Source organism: Jatropha curcas, chromosome 3 (genome assembly GCF_041381405.1).
Source record: "Jatropha curcas cultivar XTBG-Jc1 chromosome 3, XTBG_Jcur_1.0, whole genome shotgun sequence".
NCBI classification, from domain to species: domain Eukaryota; kingdom Viridiplantae; phylum Streptophyta; class Magnoliopsida; order Malpighiales; family Euphorbiaceae; genus Jatropha; species Jatropha curcas.
In genome coordinates, this window is record NC_143153.1 from 14537343 (window position 1) to 14558065 (window position 20723).

Consider the following 20723-nt stretch of genomic DNA (forward strand, 5'->3'; position numbering starts at 1 on the left):
GGGTAAAATACAGTATATCAGCAGGTTTATTTCAAGGTTATCTATCACTTGTGCTCCAATCTTCAAGTTACTGAAGAAGAATCAGCCAGTTAAGTGGAATGAGGACTGCCAGAAGGCCTTTGACCACATAAAGAAATATCTGATGGATCCACCGGTGCTCAGTTCACCAAGATCAGGAGAACCTCTAATCTTGTACCTATCTATAGAAGATGCAGGAGTTGGAGCAATGTTGGTACAGCCGGACCCCGCTGGAGTAGAGAAAGCTATCTACTACATCAGCAAGAAACTACTACCCGTTGAAGAGAAATACAATCTGATAGAGAAAACATGCATGGCAGTAGTATGGTCAATAAAGAAGCTGAGGCTGTATTTCGATTCTTTTAAGGTCACTTTTGTTTCAAAAATTGATCCACTGAAGTATTTGCAGAAAATGCCTACTTTAGAGGGACGGTTGTCTAAGTGGTTGATTCAAATGTCTAGTGTGGATGCGGAGTTCGTAACGAAGAAGACGGTCAAAGGTCGAGCTGTGGCAGAATTTCTAGCAGAAAACCCTGTGACAGATGACGAATCGTGGGAATTAGAGTTTCCTGACGAACATTTGCTGTGCGTTGAAACAGGAGCTTGGAAGTTGTACTTTAATGGGTCAGCCAACAGAAATGGAGCTGGAGCTGGTATTGTCATAGAAGCACCTAACGGCGAAGTCACAACCATGTGCAAGAGACTATTGTTCCCAGTCACTAATAACATGGCAGAATATGAAGCGTGCATCATGGGAATGGAAGCTCTTCTTGCGTCCGACGCTAAGGAGGTCGAAGTAATAGGAGATTCTTTACTGGTTATCGAGCATGCCAACGAGAGATGGAAGGTAGAAGAGGAAAGATTGAAGCCCTATGTTGAGTATTTGTTGAAGAAAGCAGCATTGTTTGATAAGATCACTTTCACTCACATAGGAAGAACCTATAACAGAATTCCAGATGCCTTGGCAAACTTAGCGTCGGCTTGGCAGGATTTAAGCAAAGTTCCGAAGAAGCCATTTATCATCACTACAGCCAATATCCCATGCTATCAAGAACATTATGTGAATCAGGTGGAGTCGGAGGAAGAACCCTGGTTTACAGATATCCTGAGGTACATGAAAGACGGTACTTTTTCTGATGATGCGACGAAAGAAGACCGTGCAGTCTTAAAGAAAATAGCTCTGAACTACGTCCTGGCTGATGGTGAACTCTACAGAAGAGCTTGGGATGGGATGTTGTTGAGATGTGTGAGTAAAAAAGAGGGAGAAGACATAATGAGAAAGGTTCATGAAGGAGTTTGTGGTACTCATTTAAGCGGCATGAGCTTAGCAAGGAAGATCATGAGGCAAGGTTACTTTTGGATGCAAATGGAAGGCGACTGTGTTCAATATGTGCATCGTTGCAAATCTTGCCAATACCACGACAACAAAAGCCACTTACCTGCTGTCGAACTCCATCCGACGACTCCTTCGTGGCCTTTTTCTGCATGGGGTATAGACGTCATCGGTAAAATCTCTCCTGTAGCATCCAATGGTCATCAGTATATATTAGTGGCAGTCGACTACTTCTCTAGATGGATTGAAGCTCAATCTTATAAAATCCTAACCGCCAAGCATGTGGCAAGATTCATTGAACAGAACATTTTCTATCGCTATGGTGTTCCCCATCACATAGTCACAGATAATGGTTCTCATTTTCAAGCGGAAGTTGGCCAACTGCTTTATAAATATAAAGTTGAACATCACCATTCCTCCCCTTATCGCCCTCAGGCTAACGGTGCAGTAGAAGCAGCAAACAAGGAAGTCAAAAGAATCCTGTCAAAGATGTGCGAAAGGTACAGAAGCTGGGTTGAGAAACTTCCTTTCGCGCTCTGGGGGCATAGCACTACTTTTAAGTCAGTAAATGGAGCTTCTCCCTTTGAATTGGTATATGGGATGGAGGCGGTTGTGAACCCCTTCCCCAAATGTCATAGGCATGTGATGCATATGATGAATGAGAAGAAATGCACGTGAGTGTGTGAGTCGCCACCTTGTTTAATTATTTTAGGGTAAACTAGGAAAAAACCCTAAGTGACTCCATTTTTAATTAACCTAGTTACTAGATTAATTATCCCAATGTTTAAGGCACAGTCTACGAACCCGAGATGGATCCCGAGACTATGTCATGCCGATAAACTAACCGATGAATGAATGCTTTGCAAGGTAAATGATGGATTAATGAAATGTTTGAGTGATTTTGACTTGCCACCCGGGGTAAAATCCCGAACGTGCCTACGTACTTCCGTTTGAATGGAAGATCAAAGTCAACGTAGTTCGATAGGCCTTGTTTCAAGGGCTTTGAATGGGTATGCTTTATGCATGAGTGTGTATGCTTTGTGCGTGTGTATGCTTTGTGCATAAGTGTGTATGCTTTGTGCATGATTTTGTGTATGCTTTGTGCATTTTTGTGTGTATGCTTTATGCATGATTGTGTGTATGCTTCGTGCATTTTGTGTGTATGCTTTGTGCATGATTTTTGTTTAGGCATTTTGCCAAAGATTGATTGATTTTTAGGCATGTTGCCAAAAATGTTGATTTTAATGGCTTTTAGCCAAAATGATTTGATTTAGGCAATAGTTGCCAAAATGTGCGATTTAGGCGATTGTCGCCAAAATGGTTGATTTTAAGGCCTTTGGCCGAAAATTGGTTCATTTTAAGGCATTTCGCCAAAAATGTCGATTTTACGGCTTTGAGCCAAAAATGGTTGATTTTAAAGGCATTTTGCCAAAAGTGTCGATTTTACGTGATTTGACGCTAAGATGGTTGATTTTACGGTTTTAAGCCGAAAATGTTGATTTTAAGGCATTTTGCCAAAAGATTGATTTTAAGCGATTTGTTGCTAAAAATGGTTGATTTTAGGCCTTTGGCCAAAAGGTGTTGTTTTAGGCAATTAGTTTGCCAAAATGTGCGATTTAATGCTACGATTATCAATTAATCGGGCGTTCGAGCTTAATCACAATTTATTGTCGAAACGTGATTGATTAAGGCTTTTAGACACAATTATTGATTAATTGGACTTAAGCCGGATTTGTTCGAAATAAGGCAATTGAACCGTAGTTATTAATTAACTAGGCTCTTTTAGCCAATATTGTCGAATTTAAACTTTAATACCACGATTATTGATTAACCGGGCATTTAAGCTTAATCAAATTAATTAAGGCAGTTTATTTACCAAAAAATAATGACGTGGATGCATTTATGCAATTGTAGAATTATTAAGAGTAGAAGAGAAATATGCATGAAGTGCTAAAATTAAATAGGCAGAGTTTTGTTTACATACCTGATTTAATCGACGACCGCTTCTTAACTACGGATTAAGCTCCTCGCTTAGGAAATATTAATTAATTTTAATTTGTTTAATTTTAATGTCCAAATATCACAATAAAAATACAATAAAAATTAAATTAAATGCAAAAAGCGGTAAAGAAAACGCAAGGAGCGTGAGAGGGAGAAGGATTCGTCCGTCAACACAGACCGGGGTGCCAGAAAATGGCTGAAAATGGTCTATTTATAGGCCATTTTCGGGTCCAGGGCGGCAGGTGCCGCCTGGCTCGGCGGCAGCTGCCGCCCAAGAGGCTGGGCGGCAGGTGCCGCCTGGGAGGGCTGCAGGTGCCGCCCAGTCGGTGGGGCGGCAGGTGCCGCCTGGGAGGGCGGCAGGTGCCGCCCAGTCGGTGGGGCGGCAGGTGCCGCCGCCCAGGCGGTGGGGCGGCAGGTGCCGCCCATGCTGGGCGGCAGGAGCCGCCGTGTCCGGCGGCCGGCGCCGCCGTAGCTGGTGGTGGCCACCATGTCTCGCTCCGGGAGCTTTTTTGGGAGTTTCCGACCTCCAAAAATCATTCCGGGACCGGTTCTGCGATCCTCGTGAAATTCCGGACGTTTCAAGTACCATATTGACATATTTCCAGTAAATGTCCAAAATGGCCTCCGGTCCGGCCGGACTGTTTGCACAGTTGCTGCAGCAAAGTCAAATTTACTGTAGTTATTGTCAAACTAATTGGCATGGCACTGTAGCAGCGTGTTTTCCTCCATTTAAAGAGTTTCACATGCCACCAACAACATGAGAAGCCTCAAAATTTGAGTATTCACAGCGGTGTTACCGGTGGAGCTCGAAAAGAAGTCTCTCAGAGTGTTAGTGGAAGCCGGTCTGACCGAAGAAGAATGGGTCAAGAAGGGACATGAAGATTTGGCACTCTTAGATGGAAGAAGATTGAATGCTCGATTCCAGGATCAAATGAGAAAAAGGAGGATTGCTCGTTTCTACAACAAGCGAGTGCATCCAAGGGCTTTAAAGAATGGAGATTTGGTGTTGATTAGGTTATTGGATCATGAAGCCCAACATCATCCTGGTGGGAAATTCAAACCCAACTGGCATGGACCGTTCAGAATTCAGAAGCTGCTACCTAAAGGCGCCGCTGAATTAGTCACTATGGAAGGAGAGCCTGTCAATCGAATCGTCAATCAAGATCAAATGAAAAGATTTTATGTCTGAGATGATGATTTCAAAAAAAAAAATAAATAAAAAAAAGGAAAAAAAAAGAAAAAAAAGAGCTAAGTTGAAAACCCGAAAGGGCGGCTTAGGTAAGAAAAGAGCTTGCTAGGTTGAAAACCCGAAAGGGCGGCCTAGGCAAAAATTAGAGCATAAAAAAATGCAAAATGAAAATAGAATCTAAGGATTAACGCGTGGTGCTTAGCTTAAATGCAGAATTCATGCTATGTGTTCGTGACAGATTAGCGACCGGTTGCTCAATGCCATCAACTTGACTCGAAGGGGAATAGACAACCAAGTAGTTAGAGCAAATGACCATTGTATTAGAATAAACTTTCTCTACTTCTGTATAATGACGAAAAGAAGTAAGATTAACAAAATTCCTGAATTTCAGAATTTTTTTTTTTTGTTTCAGAGATGTGGTTGAAGAATGCAAGGCCTTCCTCTCTGTTTATGTAAACAAAGATCTATTCATTTGGTTTGAAATGTCTTGGTTGTTGGTCCCGCTTAAACAATGAACTCTTTTAAGACGTTGGTCAGAGGGACGAAGGTCATTTTCTCAGTGATTTCCTTGGAAGGATCAATAAAACCATAAAAAAAAACGTGACACTTGCATAAGTCCATGCATACATAAAGGAGTTACATTTGTTATCTTTATCTGATTTATACAGGTGATAGAACAGTCACTCCATTCCCTATTGTTTCCAGGCATAAGCTTTTTATCCTTGTAGATTAATCTTTTCTTTATGAGCTTTCATTTATTAACCCAAGGGCAGGAGGCCCAAATAACTAACGCAATAAATAATTTCGAAAGAAAAAGTTTGTTGTCTGTTATTGATTCACATGTGCAGAAAGCAGGAATTAATAAAGACAGAATCGTCGAGACCATTGGTTAAGAGGAGGGCAGATACATTTAGATAAAAGTTCATGGCTTGAGTACAAAAGAAAAGCAACAATTTATTCTAGTGGGGGCCTATCGGCAAGGACCAACTTTCACAGAGCATGGTATCATCATGGGGTAAAGAACCAGTTGGCATATGCGGACGTCACGGTATCCTGCATCTCTCCTTCGTCTAAATACATGGTGTTTCGATTTTGCCAACGGTCAACTAGATTGGTCAAAAGATGCGGTGTTATCAGACCGCTCTCAAAGTTATGGACTCTGGGAACACGCTGCATCATCCCGTACTGGCGACTGATCCTGTCAGGAAAATAGGCCATGGAACGGTCTAGACTGGCATATAACACATAATTGAGATTCATACTCCCAGTCGTGACCAGTCTAATCCTCCACCAAGGACAAGTCCACCGAATGGTAGGGTTACCACCAAAATCGAAGCGTCTCCGAGACCGAGATTGAAAAACGGCAGCCCCATAGGTCAGAATCAAGCGAGCAGGAACCGGAGGAATCAGGCTTAACTTGTCCAGAGCCCAGGCTTGCAATAGCAATGGACAACCTCGGTGATGGACATTGAAGTCAGTAATGTAAAGGGCGATATCTCTAGCCCAGCACATTGTTTCTCCCATGATCATCATATAGACAGTACGATGGTGCAGTTGCATGTCGCGCACAACGGTCAGAAGTTAGAAATCTCCAACTCCGGGTTGACGGTTTTTCATGGCATACACATTCAGTAACAAAAAATAGCAAGCTCGGATCCAGGGTAGATCTAGATCAGTGGACAAAACCCTGTTCAAGAAAGGTTCCAAAGGAAGACCTTGATCCACGTTTATGCCATCGGGAAGGTAAACCGGGCATAAGGCTATGATATCAGCTAGATCATACCTAGGACCTGGGGGCAAGGCCGGGGTTTCATTTTGCTCAGGATGATGATCCATTACAGCGCACATTTCCTCGTAGGTCGGAGTTACTTCAGAGTCTTCAAACCGGAAAACCATGGTGTTCGGATTGAAATGAGTAACGAGCCAAGACAAGAAGCCATGGTTAGGTTTTAGGTCTTTGAAATATCTTAACCAGGCAAGTTGATCCATAGGAGGAATCTGTCATAGGTCGTCAGAAATGGATTGGACAAAAGATGAGACTTGGCTTCTGAAGGCCATGGAAGAAAATCACTTAAGAAATCGATGTGCTTTGGACACTGGATGGGAAGGAGGTGTGAAGCGAAACTCATATTTATAAGAGAGTGAAGAAACCGGTGGGCGAAACATCATCATCACTCAACTTAATAGTCAATTGTCAGAGGTAGTTGAAAGAACAGTCCTGAATAGTCCATTCGGGTTGGTGAGCATTCAAACCTGCATTGATTAATAAGAAGGACGGCCTGTGCAATAAGGAAGTTGAGTCTTTATGATCGCTTTAATCAAGAAAGGATGGTTGAGCCATTACGTCTGCATTCACTGAGTGGATCGCCCCATCAGGTAAGTACTACAGTACGCTTTCTGTTTAGAAATTGACTTTTGATCATGTTCCACGTTAAGTTCATTATTTTATTCTTTATTCATTTCATTTCATATATTCATTTACAATAAATCGATTCACTAACTGCTAATAAGGTGAACCATTTTTTATAAACGAATGGGACATCGTTATTATGTATTTCGTGTTGTGTTTGTGATTTATTTTTGCAGGAATAAGACTTCACAATTATAAAACATAAACACATACGACAAAGTAATAAAAATACAGATAATATCACAAAATGTGGATATGACTGTACAACCATCCAAAAAAATGTATAATAACTAGAAAACTAATAAATGTTCAAAAATGGAGGGGACATGCAACCGGACTACCGTCGCCTGCGGCTGGGACCAGCAACGGCCGGAGGAGGTGGCGATGGTGGCGCATCGTCGGAAGAAGAGCCATCCTCATCCTCATCAGAAGATTCGAGCGGGATGCCCTCAACCTCAAGTCTCGTCCGAAGCCGCTCCACCTCTGCCTGCAGCCGGCTCACGGCACTCGACTGGCGGGACTGATGCCTCCGCAGCCTCCCGTTCTCCAGCTCCTGTAAAGACAAGCATGTGTAAGAAAGGTTACCGGAATAATAAGAAGCAAAAAGGTAAAAATGTATAAAATTTATACCAGCTCATGTCGCTCGGAGTAAAGCCTGCCGATGTAGGATCGGGCAAACCCGAATCGCTGGCAGATCTCCTGATACCTCTGAGCCGGCACCTGCGAACAATAAAAATCCATTAAAAGGATATTCAGGTAAAGTATTCTTAACCTTGTAAATTCCGTTTATGACTTACATGTGTAGTGTGCTCAGGATCCAGCTGTACCGGAGGAGGAGCCTGTCGAAGATCAGCAGGAATGACGACGCCAGATCCCAAACCTAGACCAAGGTCCAAGACCACCTCCATATCTGGTGGGAACGGCACGTTACCCAGTACTACGCCGACCGGTCCAGCCGGAGCCACCGCACCACCCGCCTCAGCTGCCGCCTCAGCACGATAGTGAGCCGCAGTCTTGTGCGTCTTCCGCTCCTACATTAAGTTACAGAGAGTAATGGCATCAGTGGTTTGAAAACAGAGAGAATGGTAAACAAGGCAGAAGACCAGATGAATTACATGGGTGTACTCGAGAACCTCAGGAAGTCGAGCCTGCATCCGAGAGGCAAAGTAAGAAGGAAAATCACCGGCGGACAGGAAATCGTTCGCCGAGAAGCCTCTATATTCTACCTCCAGGTCCTCCCGAGTCAAGCCCTCCAGCAGACACATATGCCGAGGAGGGGCATGAGGCACTCTCCGCTGTGCTGGAGCGATCGGGGTGTCGAAGACTCTCTCTCCTAGGAAATACCGGTCAGCCCAGTATCCTCGCATCAATAGCCTCGACCGGGTGTGTAACTCAGCCACCTCCCGGCCCGGATAGGTCCTCTAGGCCTCACAATCCCATGGCTCCAAGGATAGCTGCAAAAAAAAAAAAATGATGATGATGAGAAATCAGCATTAGTTGTGCGTCAAAATAAAAAGAGACAAGTCAAAGATTCAGAGATTCTCTCTGTACTCACATCAGACAGCTCCCGGTCATTAAGGAAGCTCCGCCAGTACTCAGGATCCTCGCTACTGGCATAAGTATGGTGGCAGTGGGCCAGATAGCGAGGAATCCTCCTAGATTCGACGGGAGAGTCACTGCTAGGGCCGCCCGGGTAGATGCAATACTCGTAAGACCACACCTGTAACAGAGACAGAAAATAAGATCAGTTAGTTAAATGGTTGGGAACAGCGGATCAAAGAAGAAAAGAAAAAGGATTAAAGGTAAAAGTGTGGTACCTCCAAAGGCCGGATGAATAGCCAGTTCGACTCATCGCTACCACGGGTCCAAACATCCAGACCGTGATAGAGGTGAGCCAAACCAAGTGTGGCCCAGTCGAAGGATCCGACCTGGCTCAGATCCCGAAGACATGCCAGCACCGTAGGGTCTCCCTTATTCTGGGAGGTGCACAGCAGTTGGGATGAAATGATATAGAATAAGGACCGAGCAGCCTAGTCCCTCTCCTCGCGAGTATACGCAGGGGCAGCAAGTCGGACATCCTCCGACAACTCCCTCCAAGCCTCCAACCGGGTCCTGATCCTCTTGGCCCAGAACCGGAAGACCATCTCGTAGGACATACATCCCTGCACTGTGTACCGAGTCTGTAAGGTAACATCGAGCAAGGAGCGCACAAGCTGAGCTCCGATGGCAGCCGTCTGATATCGAGCATCTAGTGGAGGGACCGGACCAGTGAAGCGCAAGCCGGTGATAGCAGCATAATCCACGGGAGTAAGGGTCATCTCTCCGAACCCGAACACGAAAGTATGCGTGCAGTCGTTCCACAGCTCCATCAATGCATAGCGCATAGCGGGCGGGAAACGAGGCTGCGTACGCCACAATCCGGCAGCGTAATCCCCGAAACGTGCAGCAACAACTCGAGCCCGCATAGGAGGGTCCAGCAGATCCCAGAAAGAAGAAGCATCAGTGGCCGAGCCACCCGAGCGGGCCTTGCCCAGATTAACCTATAAGAAAATTTCAACTCCAATAAATATAAGACTAATAATTGTTCATTTTCTTCTATGGCAGGAAAAATAACAACAACTCGAACTTCGGTTTGAACCACAGCTGCGCCACGCAGCTCCCAGTCGCGTCACGCGTCTACAGAGCCGCGCCACGCAGCTTTACCCAAGTTACGCAAGCAGAAGCATAGCTGCATAGCGCATCTCAACACCCGCGTCACGCCACTCCATAGATGCGTCACGCAACTGTTCAAGATATGCGACCCCAAGAACGGATGCGTCACGCAACCCCAAAGCCGCGTCACGCATCTCTCTAGCCGCGTTACGCGACAGTTCAAGGCAACCGTTCATTGACGAACAGTCGCGTCACGCAACTGTTCTTCCTAAGAACAGCTACGCTAAAACTGAACTGCTGCGTACCTTCGATAGTCGCGTCACGCAACTGTTCTTCCTAAGAACAGCTACGTGACGCGACTGTCGAAGGTACGCAGCAGTTCAGTTTTAGCTTAATTTCACTACGTTTGTGTTGTTTTTGTGTAATTTCAGGGCAAAATCAAGTCGCCCGGAGTTATCAGCAATCAAAACTCAATAAATCAAAGTCTAAACACAATCTAAGGAGATCGATCCTAAGGTTCAAGGCAAGCTAGGGTTTCTGGCGCCTCGAATAGATGAGTCACGCAACTGTTCACGTAAGAACAGATGCGTCACGCAAGAACAGATGCGTCACACAACTGTTCATGAAGGACAGTCGCGCCACGCAACTCCTACTCGCGTGACGCAACTACTAACGCAGGCAGAAACAGTAAAGAGCGGCCCTATTGCTACAGTTACGGATCAAAAGCAGTAAAAAACAAAAAGTTGAAGAAATTTTTACTTACCTCGGATCGAAAGCCGCGCATCTGACTCGTTTCATACCGGACTAGAAACTCCGAACCCGGCAAAGGAAGAAGCTGCAGCGGTCGCGTCCCGGGGGTTAGTGGGTTCCGGCTCACCGGCACCGGCTCACCGTCGAATGTGGGAATATCGGGAAGGGCCCCGAGAATCTCCATCTCCGGGGTGTAGGCAGAAGCGGGGATTTTTGAGATTTGAGACATCCTTTCAGTTGATTAATCCAGAGAACTTTCAATCGCTTAGGGTTTGTGAATAAGTGAAAATGAATCGATTAAGAAGAAAGTTACTTATAGTAAATATCCGGGCCCAAGCCCACTTTTTAAAAGCCCAGAGAGAGTGACGGGCCCATCACCTTCTTTCAACGCCCAATAAGCCCGTGCGGCCCGTTCAAAAGCCCACAACGGTCCACTTCAGCAATTTGACATCGATGTGCGGCTCGTACACTTCAGCGATTTTTGTCTACTCACCGCACAGGGGGCAGAAACATCAAATTGCCCAGATTACCCTCAGGTAAGCTTTCTTTCAACCACTGTATCATAAAAGGTATACTTGAAAATGCAGATAACAAATTTTTGTTAAAAATTTTATGCCGAAATTTTCGCGAAAATTTTTGCAAAATGATTAAGATATGCCTACAAAAATGGATATTTTTGGTCCTAGGCCGGAATTCCGGACTGGGGGCAAAAGTATAACCTTTTGCCTTAATACGAATCATTTTTCATAATTAATGCATGGGAACATGTGATGTTCCAATATTTTTCTAACGGAAGGCAAAGTCTGTTTGTACACGAATATTGTCCTTTTTCTTGTGAATAATTTTTCAGGCCAACCGGTGATGGTTTTTCGAAGCCGATAAGTCTTACTGATTAGTGATGGTGCATTGCGAAGCTAGTCAGAACAATTTCAAAACAGTGATGATGTATTGCGAAGCTGTTTGAAATTTCTTCCCCAGTCAATGATGTTGAGTTGCGAAGTTGACCAGGGTAAAATCAACGTCTCTCGAGCCGATCAAACCGAGCCTCGAAGATGTCCTTTCAAAATCGACTGGAGCCGACAAAGCCGATCAAACCGAGCTGAGTAGGTGGCCAGATCAAAGCTCTTCAAGCCGATCAAACCGAGCTTCGAAGACTTTGTTACCAAATCAACATTTTTCGAGCCGATCAAACCGAGCTTCAAGGATGTCTCTTCAAATTCTGTGGAAACCGACAAAGCCGATCAAACCGAGCTGAGAAGGTGACCAAATTTTCAAAACCCTTCAGGCCGATCAAACCGAGCCTCGAAGGTGTCCTCCTAGCCGATCAAACCGAGCTTAGGAGGCGACCAGATGATTAATTCAGCGTCTTTTCAAGCCGATCAAACCGAGCTTCGAGAGGATTGCTTGATAGAAGGCGCGTCAATAGACCACTTTAACATTAATCGTTTATACAATTAATGATAAAGTGGGGGGGCAAACTGTTGACACGTAATTTTATGCCCCCACCTGACCCGATGATGATATGAGGACAAAAGATAAGGTTTCACAATAAACCAGGAGCGTTTTGAACCAAAAGTTGAATCGAACCGCCCAAAGGAGCCTGACCCGTGTTAGGGTTGTGTCACGCAGCTAGTACCCGCGTGACAGTACTATCAGCTGCGTCACGCAGCTCTAACAGGGTTGACACCTTTGGCGCGCGCCCGTGCAACGGCCTGCGCTGTTTGTATGGATACGCGGCAACTGTACGAAAAGTAAGTCGCGTCACACGGGCTTACGGGTGCGTCACGCAGCTCATACTTGCGTGATGCGACTGCTCTGTTGCCCTAGCCATATAAATACAACATTTTCATTTTGAAACGGGACTTTTTCTTTCTCTCATTTTTTTCTCTGAACTTTGATATTTTTTAGGCAGAGAGACATTTGATTACGGCTAGGGTTTTCCTTAAGAACTCAAGTGAGTAATCTTGAGGAAGATTAAGCCATTAGAGATAGATTAAAAACTAAAGAAAAAAATTTCAAAAAGACATAAAAAGAGAAAAAAAGAGAAAAGAAAGGAAAGAAACGTGTTTATTGCTAAAACTTGATACTAAACGCTTCTGGGATCGTGAAGTTTTGTTCCTAGATCATCAAAATCATATGCAATCCTCGAATCTGAGGGTTAGGTAATCATCTAAACCTCTCTTTTCATTTTTAGTTATTTATTTGTGAAAAATCTTATTTTCTTGGTATTTAGTTAGTTTGGTGTTGATTGAACAACATTTTGCCCATTTCTGAGTGTTTCTGAGTTATATTAAACCTTTGTTAATAAAAAGAAACGTAAAAAAAGACCTGTTTGAAAGGTAGTTGCGGACCAGAGCAGCCGCGTCACGCAGCTACTACCTGCGTGACGCGACTGTTCATGTCCAAAAGTCTTTGATTCGGACGGGACCACCTGCGTGACGCAGCTATTCGTGCATCCAGTATATTTTTGTTCTCATATTCGTAGTTAATGCGATATTTTGGATTAATAATTAATAAAACTGGGAATCCTAATAAGTCAAAAATAGTTCCGTCACGCAGCAAGAAGTTCCGTCACGCGACTGTTCTTCATAGAACACCCGCGTGACGCGACTGTCCCAATTTCCAGTGATATGGTAAAAGTTGCGCCACGCGACTGTTCTTGATAGAACACCCACGTGACGCGACTGTTCTAAAAATCCCGGAGTGAATAAGGAGAGTTGCGCCACGCAACTGCTCTTCATAGAACAGCCGCGTGACGCGACTATCTTGGAATTCCAAAATAATTCCCTTATTTGGTTTTAATTTCACATTACTAAGTAGGTTTTAATCCTAACTCAGAAAACGATCAATTACGGGCAAAATAAAGCTTTAATCAAACCAGATCAATTAATTATTAATGATTATGAGATTTTTAGGATTTATTTCCTTTTGTTTATCGTTAATTATATTATCAAACTCGGTTTGTGGCCCGCCTTTAACCATAAGGCAAGAGCGGGTCTTTTATTATACTTGATATGTGCTATGGATGAATGATGGATGTGGTGATTTATTTATAATGAATGCAATGAATGGATTTAATTGGGACGATTAATTAATTTTCCTTATAGGAACTCGGTTTGATTTATTTGGGTTGGGTTTAAATAAATAAATAATTGGCTTTTCTAAAATAAAATCAATTAGAAATTGTAGGTTAAAAGAGGCCAGTTTTCCGGGCGTCGGCTTTCAACGGGCCGACGTACCCAATTCCCTTACCCAGAACCTCTCCGGTTCGCCTGACCAGTTTTTCAAAATGAAAGGCGTCGAATAAAATGGGTTAAAATGAAGTCACTTTTATAAAATAAAATCGGGAACGGTCCCATTGCCGAAATAATGGGTGGCGACTCAAAATAATTTATAAGACCGATTTATCGGCATCGCATATCCAAAAAGATTTTTTGATCACCATCTTTCCAAAATAAACATACAAATAAAAACATTTTTAAATACACTCTCTTTTTGATTTTTCTCCGGGGGAAAAACACCCGGTTAATTAATAATCGTGGTATTAATGCTAAATCCGACAATATTGGCTAAAAAGCCTAGTTAATTAATAACTACGGTTTAATTGCCTTTATTTCGAACAGTCCGGCTTAAGTCCAATTAATCAATAATTGTGGCTAAAAAGCCTTAATCAATCACGTTTTGACAACAAATTGCCTACAATTAAATCAACCACATTTTGGCAACAAATTGCCCACGGTTCAATCAATTTTTTGTCAAACAAATTGCCTATAAATTAGATTAACCACTTTTTAGCGACAAATTGCTTAAATCAGAAGCTTTGGCAAAATGCCTTAGAATTAATCAATCTTTTGGCTAAAAGCCTTCAAACAATCATTTTGGCGACAATCGCCTAAATCACATCAACTTTTGGCAAAAATTGCCTAAATCAATTCATTTTGGCTAAAAGCCTTAAATCAGTCATTTTGGCGACAAATGCCCGTATAATCACTTTTGGCAAACAAATTGCCTAAATCTTTTGGCTAAACGCCTTCCAATACCAACTTTTGGCACAAATGCCTTAATCACTTTGGCGACAAATCGCCTAACCAATTTTTGGCAATAAATTGCCTAAATCAATTTATTTCGGTTAAAAGCCTTAAAATCAATCAATTTTGGCGACAATCGCCTAAATCACAACATTTTTGGCAACAATTGCCTGAATTAATCTTTTTGGCTAAAAGCCATTAAAATCAACACTTTTGGCATCAAATGCCTAAAAATCAATTTTCAGGCAGAATGCCTAAACAAAATGCACAAAGCATACACACACTCATGCATAAAGCATCCCCATTCAAAACCCTCTAAAAGAGGCCTATCGAACTATGTTGACTTTGATCTTCCATTCAAACGGAAGTACGTAGGCACGTTAGGGATTTAACCCCGAGCGGCAAGTCAAAATCACATAAACACTTTCATTGGTCCAATTGCATCATTTACCCTGCAAAGCATTCATTATTTTGGTTAGTTCATCAGCATGACATAGTCTCGGGATCCACCTCGGGTTCGTAGACCATGCCTTACTTTGGGTTAATTAATCTAGCATTTAGGTTAATTAAAATTGGAGTCACTTAGGGTTTTTCCTAGTTTACCCTAAAATAATTAAACAAGGTGGCGACTCATACATCCACGTGCATTTCTGCCCTTAGTCACATGCATTCGTATGCCGGTGATATTTTGGGTAGGGGTTCACAGAGGTAGCCATCACTCTCTCTTAACATACGCTGTTGATTTCCTTGATCTATTTTATAAGGCAGAGGAAGGGTATTAAAGTCCTAACTGGTCCTTATTCCATTAAGCCCAATAACCATCATTTTGGGCCACCTTAATTAGAACCAGCCCTTTAATTACATGGGCCACATAGGTTATTAAAACAATCTAACAATCTCCCACTTGGCCCATGTACATTTCTTAAATTTATCATGTTAACTTAATTAGAATTAAATTGATCGGATTATGGCGGTCACAAGTCATTAATCAACATGATTCTTTCCATACATCACAGACCATCTCAATTCATAAGAGCTTTAATCGAGAAATGATTCAACAAACAATACATTGTTACAATTAACACAAACCATTATTGTATACATCTATAATGTGGATAACACATAAACAAGTAAAATCACATCTTTAATTGAATTCCCAAGTGTCACAATAATATGAGCAAAATAACCATATGTGTATATATACATATACAAGTTTGAACATCATGGTAACAAGGACTCATCTATAATGCCCATCCTATCAACATGGCCAGTGATGATTCTAGGCAGTAAGCCTTTAGTTAGCATATCCGTTATCATCAGATCAGTACCGATATGCTCAATTGACACCTTGTGTTTTGCACTTCATCTTTTACAAATAGGTATTTTAAATCCATATGTTTTGCACCCTTAGAATACCTATCGCTCTTAGAGAAGAAAACAACTGTAGAATTATCACAGTAAATTCTCAACAGTCTAGCTATACTGTTGACAATACTTAGACCTGATGCAAAGTTCCGCAACCACAATGTGTGAATAGTGGCCTCAAAGCATGCCACAAATTCAGCCTCCATTGTGGAAGTAGCAATGACAGATTGCCTTCCACTTTTCCATGAAACTGCTCCTCCAACTAGGAGAAACAAGTAGCCAAATGTAGATTTTCTCGAATCTACACAACCTGCATAGTCTAAATCCGAGTATCCCATCACTTTTAGATGGCTGGACTTTCTATAGGTGAGTATATGATCCTTAGTGCCTTGTAAATACCTAAGTACTTTCTTTGCAGCTTTCCAATGGTCCATCCTGGGATTACTTTGTTTTTGCCCTAACATTCCTATGGCGAAACTAATATCCAGTCAAGTACATGTTTGAACATACATTAAGCTCCCAACTAATGACGCATAGGGAAAAGACTCCATCTCTTTACGTTCTAAATCATTCTTAGGACATTGCATTTCGCTGAACCTATCTCCTTTCTGAATTGGAACTATTCCTACGGAGCATTTTTGCATTCTGAATTTCTTGAATGCCTTGTCAATGTAAGCTCTTTGAGACAATCCTAACAATCCTTGTGATTTATTATGGAATATTTCTATTCCTATCACGTAGGATGCCTCACCCATATCTTTCATTTCATGTTTCTAGTCTTAGTAATTTAGAAAATGCAAGAAAAAGAGTTCCGAAGTACCTCAGAAGTGCCCTAACAAAGATGGCTGGGTAAATCGTGTCCCAGGTTGATCAAACTCCCTGCGTCAAGAATAAACTCCCAAAGTTTCATACCATGGCTCACGGGTCAAGACCCAAGATCAATCACCAAATCTTCAGGAAGCCAATCCGTGACGTTTTCGGTAGCCATAAGTTGCGGTTGAAGAAAAAGTAAAAAGAGAAGAAGAGAGAGTTTTTGAAAGAGAAGTTTGGTAAGTTAGGTTGAAAGTGACAAATGAATGTCACTTTCACCTTTTATAAAGCTTAAGGGGCCTATGGACTCGACTTTAGCCTTCGAGCCAGTTTAGCTTAAAGGTCCATTTACTGCGACCAGCTCTCATGCGTAGCCAGTAACCCGTCACTGGCTCACTGCCTAAGCAAAGGCAAAACATTGCTGGCCATAGGTACATTTTTCTCGTTTTGCATGCCACTACACGATTTTAATAAATACATGTAAAAACACATAAACTCATATGAACACATACAAATTCATGCCAATTCGCACAAACACACATGGATTCACACGAATTCACATAAATTCATGCAAATTCACGCAGCCTCATGCATTTTTATGCAAAATCACATTTCACACATGCACACGTGCACACTGTTACGGTCCTAATTACGAAATTTCTAACCTTAACCACCAGCCAAAGACCGGTTTTTCTATCAAAAATTTTTTTTCACAGATACCTCCCAAAGTGAGCATTTCAGAATTAAAGTCCTAAGTGGCGCACCCAAGCCATCCCAAGTGGTTCACCCAAAGCCCTTCAAAGAAGGCACCATCGAAAGGACAACCTCCCATAGTAGAGCATTTCAGAACAAAGACCCTGTTTGGCGCAGATGGTCACAGAAGCTGTCAACAACCACCATGGCGCATCTCCTCCGCCCTTCATGTCTACAGTGATAACCTCCTATAGTGGAGCATTTCAGAACCAAAGTCCCCTAAGGCACCCAAAGCCCTTCAAAGAAGGCACTGTCCAAAGGAAAACCTCCACAATGGATCATTTCAACAAAGTCGCCAACTGCTGCATTTAGCCGCAGAAGTTGCCAACAATCATGATGGCGCAATTCGCTCGCCTAACAATCGCCAACTGGCAACCCACTTTAACAAACTGCTAAAATGGTGCACTTCATCCATCCAAGTCGTTAAAAGGACGCAAACCAGGAAAGTATTTCTTACTTACACATCTACTTTACACTTTGACGACATCTTACTCAAAAAAACAAATATCATCAAAGTGGAGGCAAACTGTAGCGCTCAAATTTTGCCCCTAAAGGCTCAGTGATGATAAACTGTTTTCCACATAAGTTTGGATCAAGATTCCTGATCGTCTTGGTTCTTGGACCAATGGTCCGTGGCTAAGAAAATAAATGTGGTTAACAATTTTTACTTTTTTGTGTTATTGGACATTTCGTGACGAAATTGGGCCCGAGGAGCACGTCCGGCCTATCCGACACGCTTCCCGATATACCATCTCATTTGCATTCCATCTGGTCTGATTTGGTAAAAGTGAACCCAGACTTATTTTGGGGCCCACCAATGGCATTTTGCCACGTCAGCCCTAAAATAGGGTCACACACCCTCCATTTACTTATAAATAGGGCATTGGGGAGTCTGCCCATGAGCCCCCTCCTAAGCGCCATTGGAAAGATCTGAAGGATAGAGTCTAACCAGACGAGCTCAGTGGTTGGTTGGTCGCGAAAATAGGGAGGAACTCCTTACGATTCCTTTTTTGTTTATTGATTAGTCTGATTATGGCTCGGTTTAGTGCTTATGTGATATCGAGTTGGCTCTTTGGAGCACTTTGACAGGTGTGTGATGTGACAGAGTCACCACCTTAATTTAAGATTTAAGGAAGAAACCCCGTGTTGGACTCCATTTTTGGTTTGCCTTTTTGGATAAAATGCACTAGCCTTGAATCATTAGGGTCGGGACTAGGTTTTCAGCTTCTTTCATTCTAAATCAACAGTTTAGGTCATAATTAAGAAACCAAAAAGCAGTTTTGTATGTGTGAATACTCAATTTTGAGGCTCAAAAAGCCTGTTTTCACGGACTGCAAACAGTCCGGCCGGACCGGAGGCCATTCGGAAAGTTCACCGAAAGTATGCCAATATGGTACTTGAAACGTCCGGAAAATTACGAGGATCGCAGAACTGGTCCCGAAATATTTTTTTGGAGGTATGGAACTCCCGAATAAGCTTTCGAAACGAAAAACTAGAAGTGGACAAGCCACGGCGGCGGCGTCCGCCGGCGACGGTGGGGCGGGGGCGCCCGCCCTTCATGGCGGCGGAGGCCGCCGGCAAGGGTGGCGGCGGCCGCGGCCGCCCTCCGCGGCGGCAGCTGCCGCCCTCCAGCCCAGGTTTTCCCTATAAATACAGCCCCGATGCGACTTTTTTACACACTCAGTCTGTGTTGACGGACGCTCTCTTCTCCCCTACGCTCCTTGCGGTTCTTTTACTGCTTTTCTGCATTTAGTGTAGGCTTTTATTACTCTGCTGTTGTGATATTTGACCACTTAAATTAATTAATTCTAATTAATATTCCCCAAATGAGGAGCTTAATCTGGAGTTTTCAAGCTGAAGCTAAGAAGCGCCCGCCGCTTAACTCAGGTAATAACGAAACTCTGCCCATTTAATTTCAGCATTTCATGCATATTCTTCTTCTACTCTAATTCTGAATTAAACTGTTACATAAATGCATTCACGTCATCAATTTGGCAAATAAACTGCCTTAATTAAATATGATTAAGCTAAATGCCCGGTTAATTAATAATCGTGGTGTTAAAACCTAAATCCGACAATATTGGCTAAAGTATCTAGTCAATTAATGACTATGGTATAATCGCCTTTATTTGAACAGTCCGGCTTAAGTCCAATTAATCAATAATTGTGGCTAAATAGCCTTAATTAAACACGTTTTTTGGCAATAAATTGCCTATATTGCAATTCAATTGATCACTTTTGGCAAACAAATTGCCTATAAGTAGATTAATCATTTTTAGCAACAAATCGCTTAAATCGAAGCTTTGGCAAAATGCCTTGAATTAATCAATCTTTTGGCTAAAAGCCTTAAATCACTCATTTTGGCGACAATCGCCCAATCAACACCTTTGGCAAAACAAACTGCCTAAATCAACTCATTTTGGCTAAAAGCCTTCAAATAATCAATTTTGGCGACAATCGCCTAAATCACATCAATTTTTTGGCAACAAATTGCCTAAGTCAATCTTTTTGGCTAAAAGCCTTAAATCAACAATTTTGGCAACAAACGCTTAATCAAATCAATCAATTCTTTGGCCAAAATGCCTAAACAAAATGCACGAAGCATACACACACTCATGCATTAAGTATTCCCATTCAAAGCCCTTTAAAAAAGGCCTATCGAACTACGTCGACTTTGATCTTCCATTCAAACGGAAGTACGTAGGCACATTTGGGATTTAACCCCGAGCGGCAAGTCGAAATCACTTAAACATTTCATTGGTCCAATTACATCATTTACCTTGCAAAGCATTCATTCATCGTTAGTTAATCAGCATGACATAGTCTCGGGATCCACCTCGGGTTCGCAAACTATGCCTTAAACATTGGGATAATTAATATAGTAATTAGGTTAATTAAAATTGGAGTCAATTTAGGGTTTTTTCCTAGTTTACCCTAAAATAATTAAACAAGGTGGCGACTCACACATTCATGTGCATTTCTGCCCTTAGTCATATTCATTATATGCCTATTTTTGGGGGAGTGGTTCACAGTTTGGCGACTTCACTGGGGACTTATGTAATCATTTTGCATAAAGTGGACTACAATTGCTGCAACAACTAACCTGCCCTTCTTCAGGTATTATTTTGTTGTGCTTTGTTTTGTAGGGTACCCTAACACGAATCAAGTGTTCTTTCTTAAGAATACTTGATAAGGAAATTTGGACTTAATTGTAAAGTTTAATGAAACATTTAAATTTGTTGATTTATTTGCACGATTGAGAATCTTTTTCTCCATTGCATAAAAAACGAATTTCAAATGAATTTCTTCTCTTCTGTTCAAACTTCTGAGTCTGAATAGCAAGTAGCGCTGATCGGCAGGTCTCTTTGATTATGTCGACGGACAGCCAAAGCGTCCTCCCTGTTACCGCAAACC

General features: G+C 42.4%; 1 protein-coding gene across 1 annotated transcript in view; it reads right to left on the bottom strand.

Annotated features, from left to right (window-relative positions):
- Positions 1-9659: 9659 nt before the first annotated feature.
- LOC149497604 (uncharacterized) overlaps positions 9660-20723 on the bottom strand; it is an 81037-nt gene continuing 69973 nt past the window's right edge. Inside the window, exon 3 of the mRNA XM_089719228.1 lies at positions 9660-9734. Coding sequence (XP_089575354.1) covers positions 9660-9734 — 75 coding nt within the window. The remainder of the gene's footprint in view (positions 9735-20723) is intronic.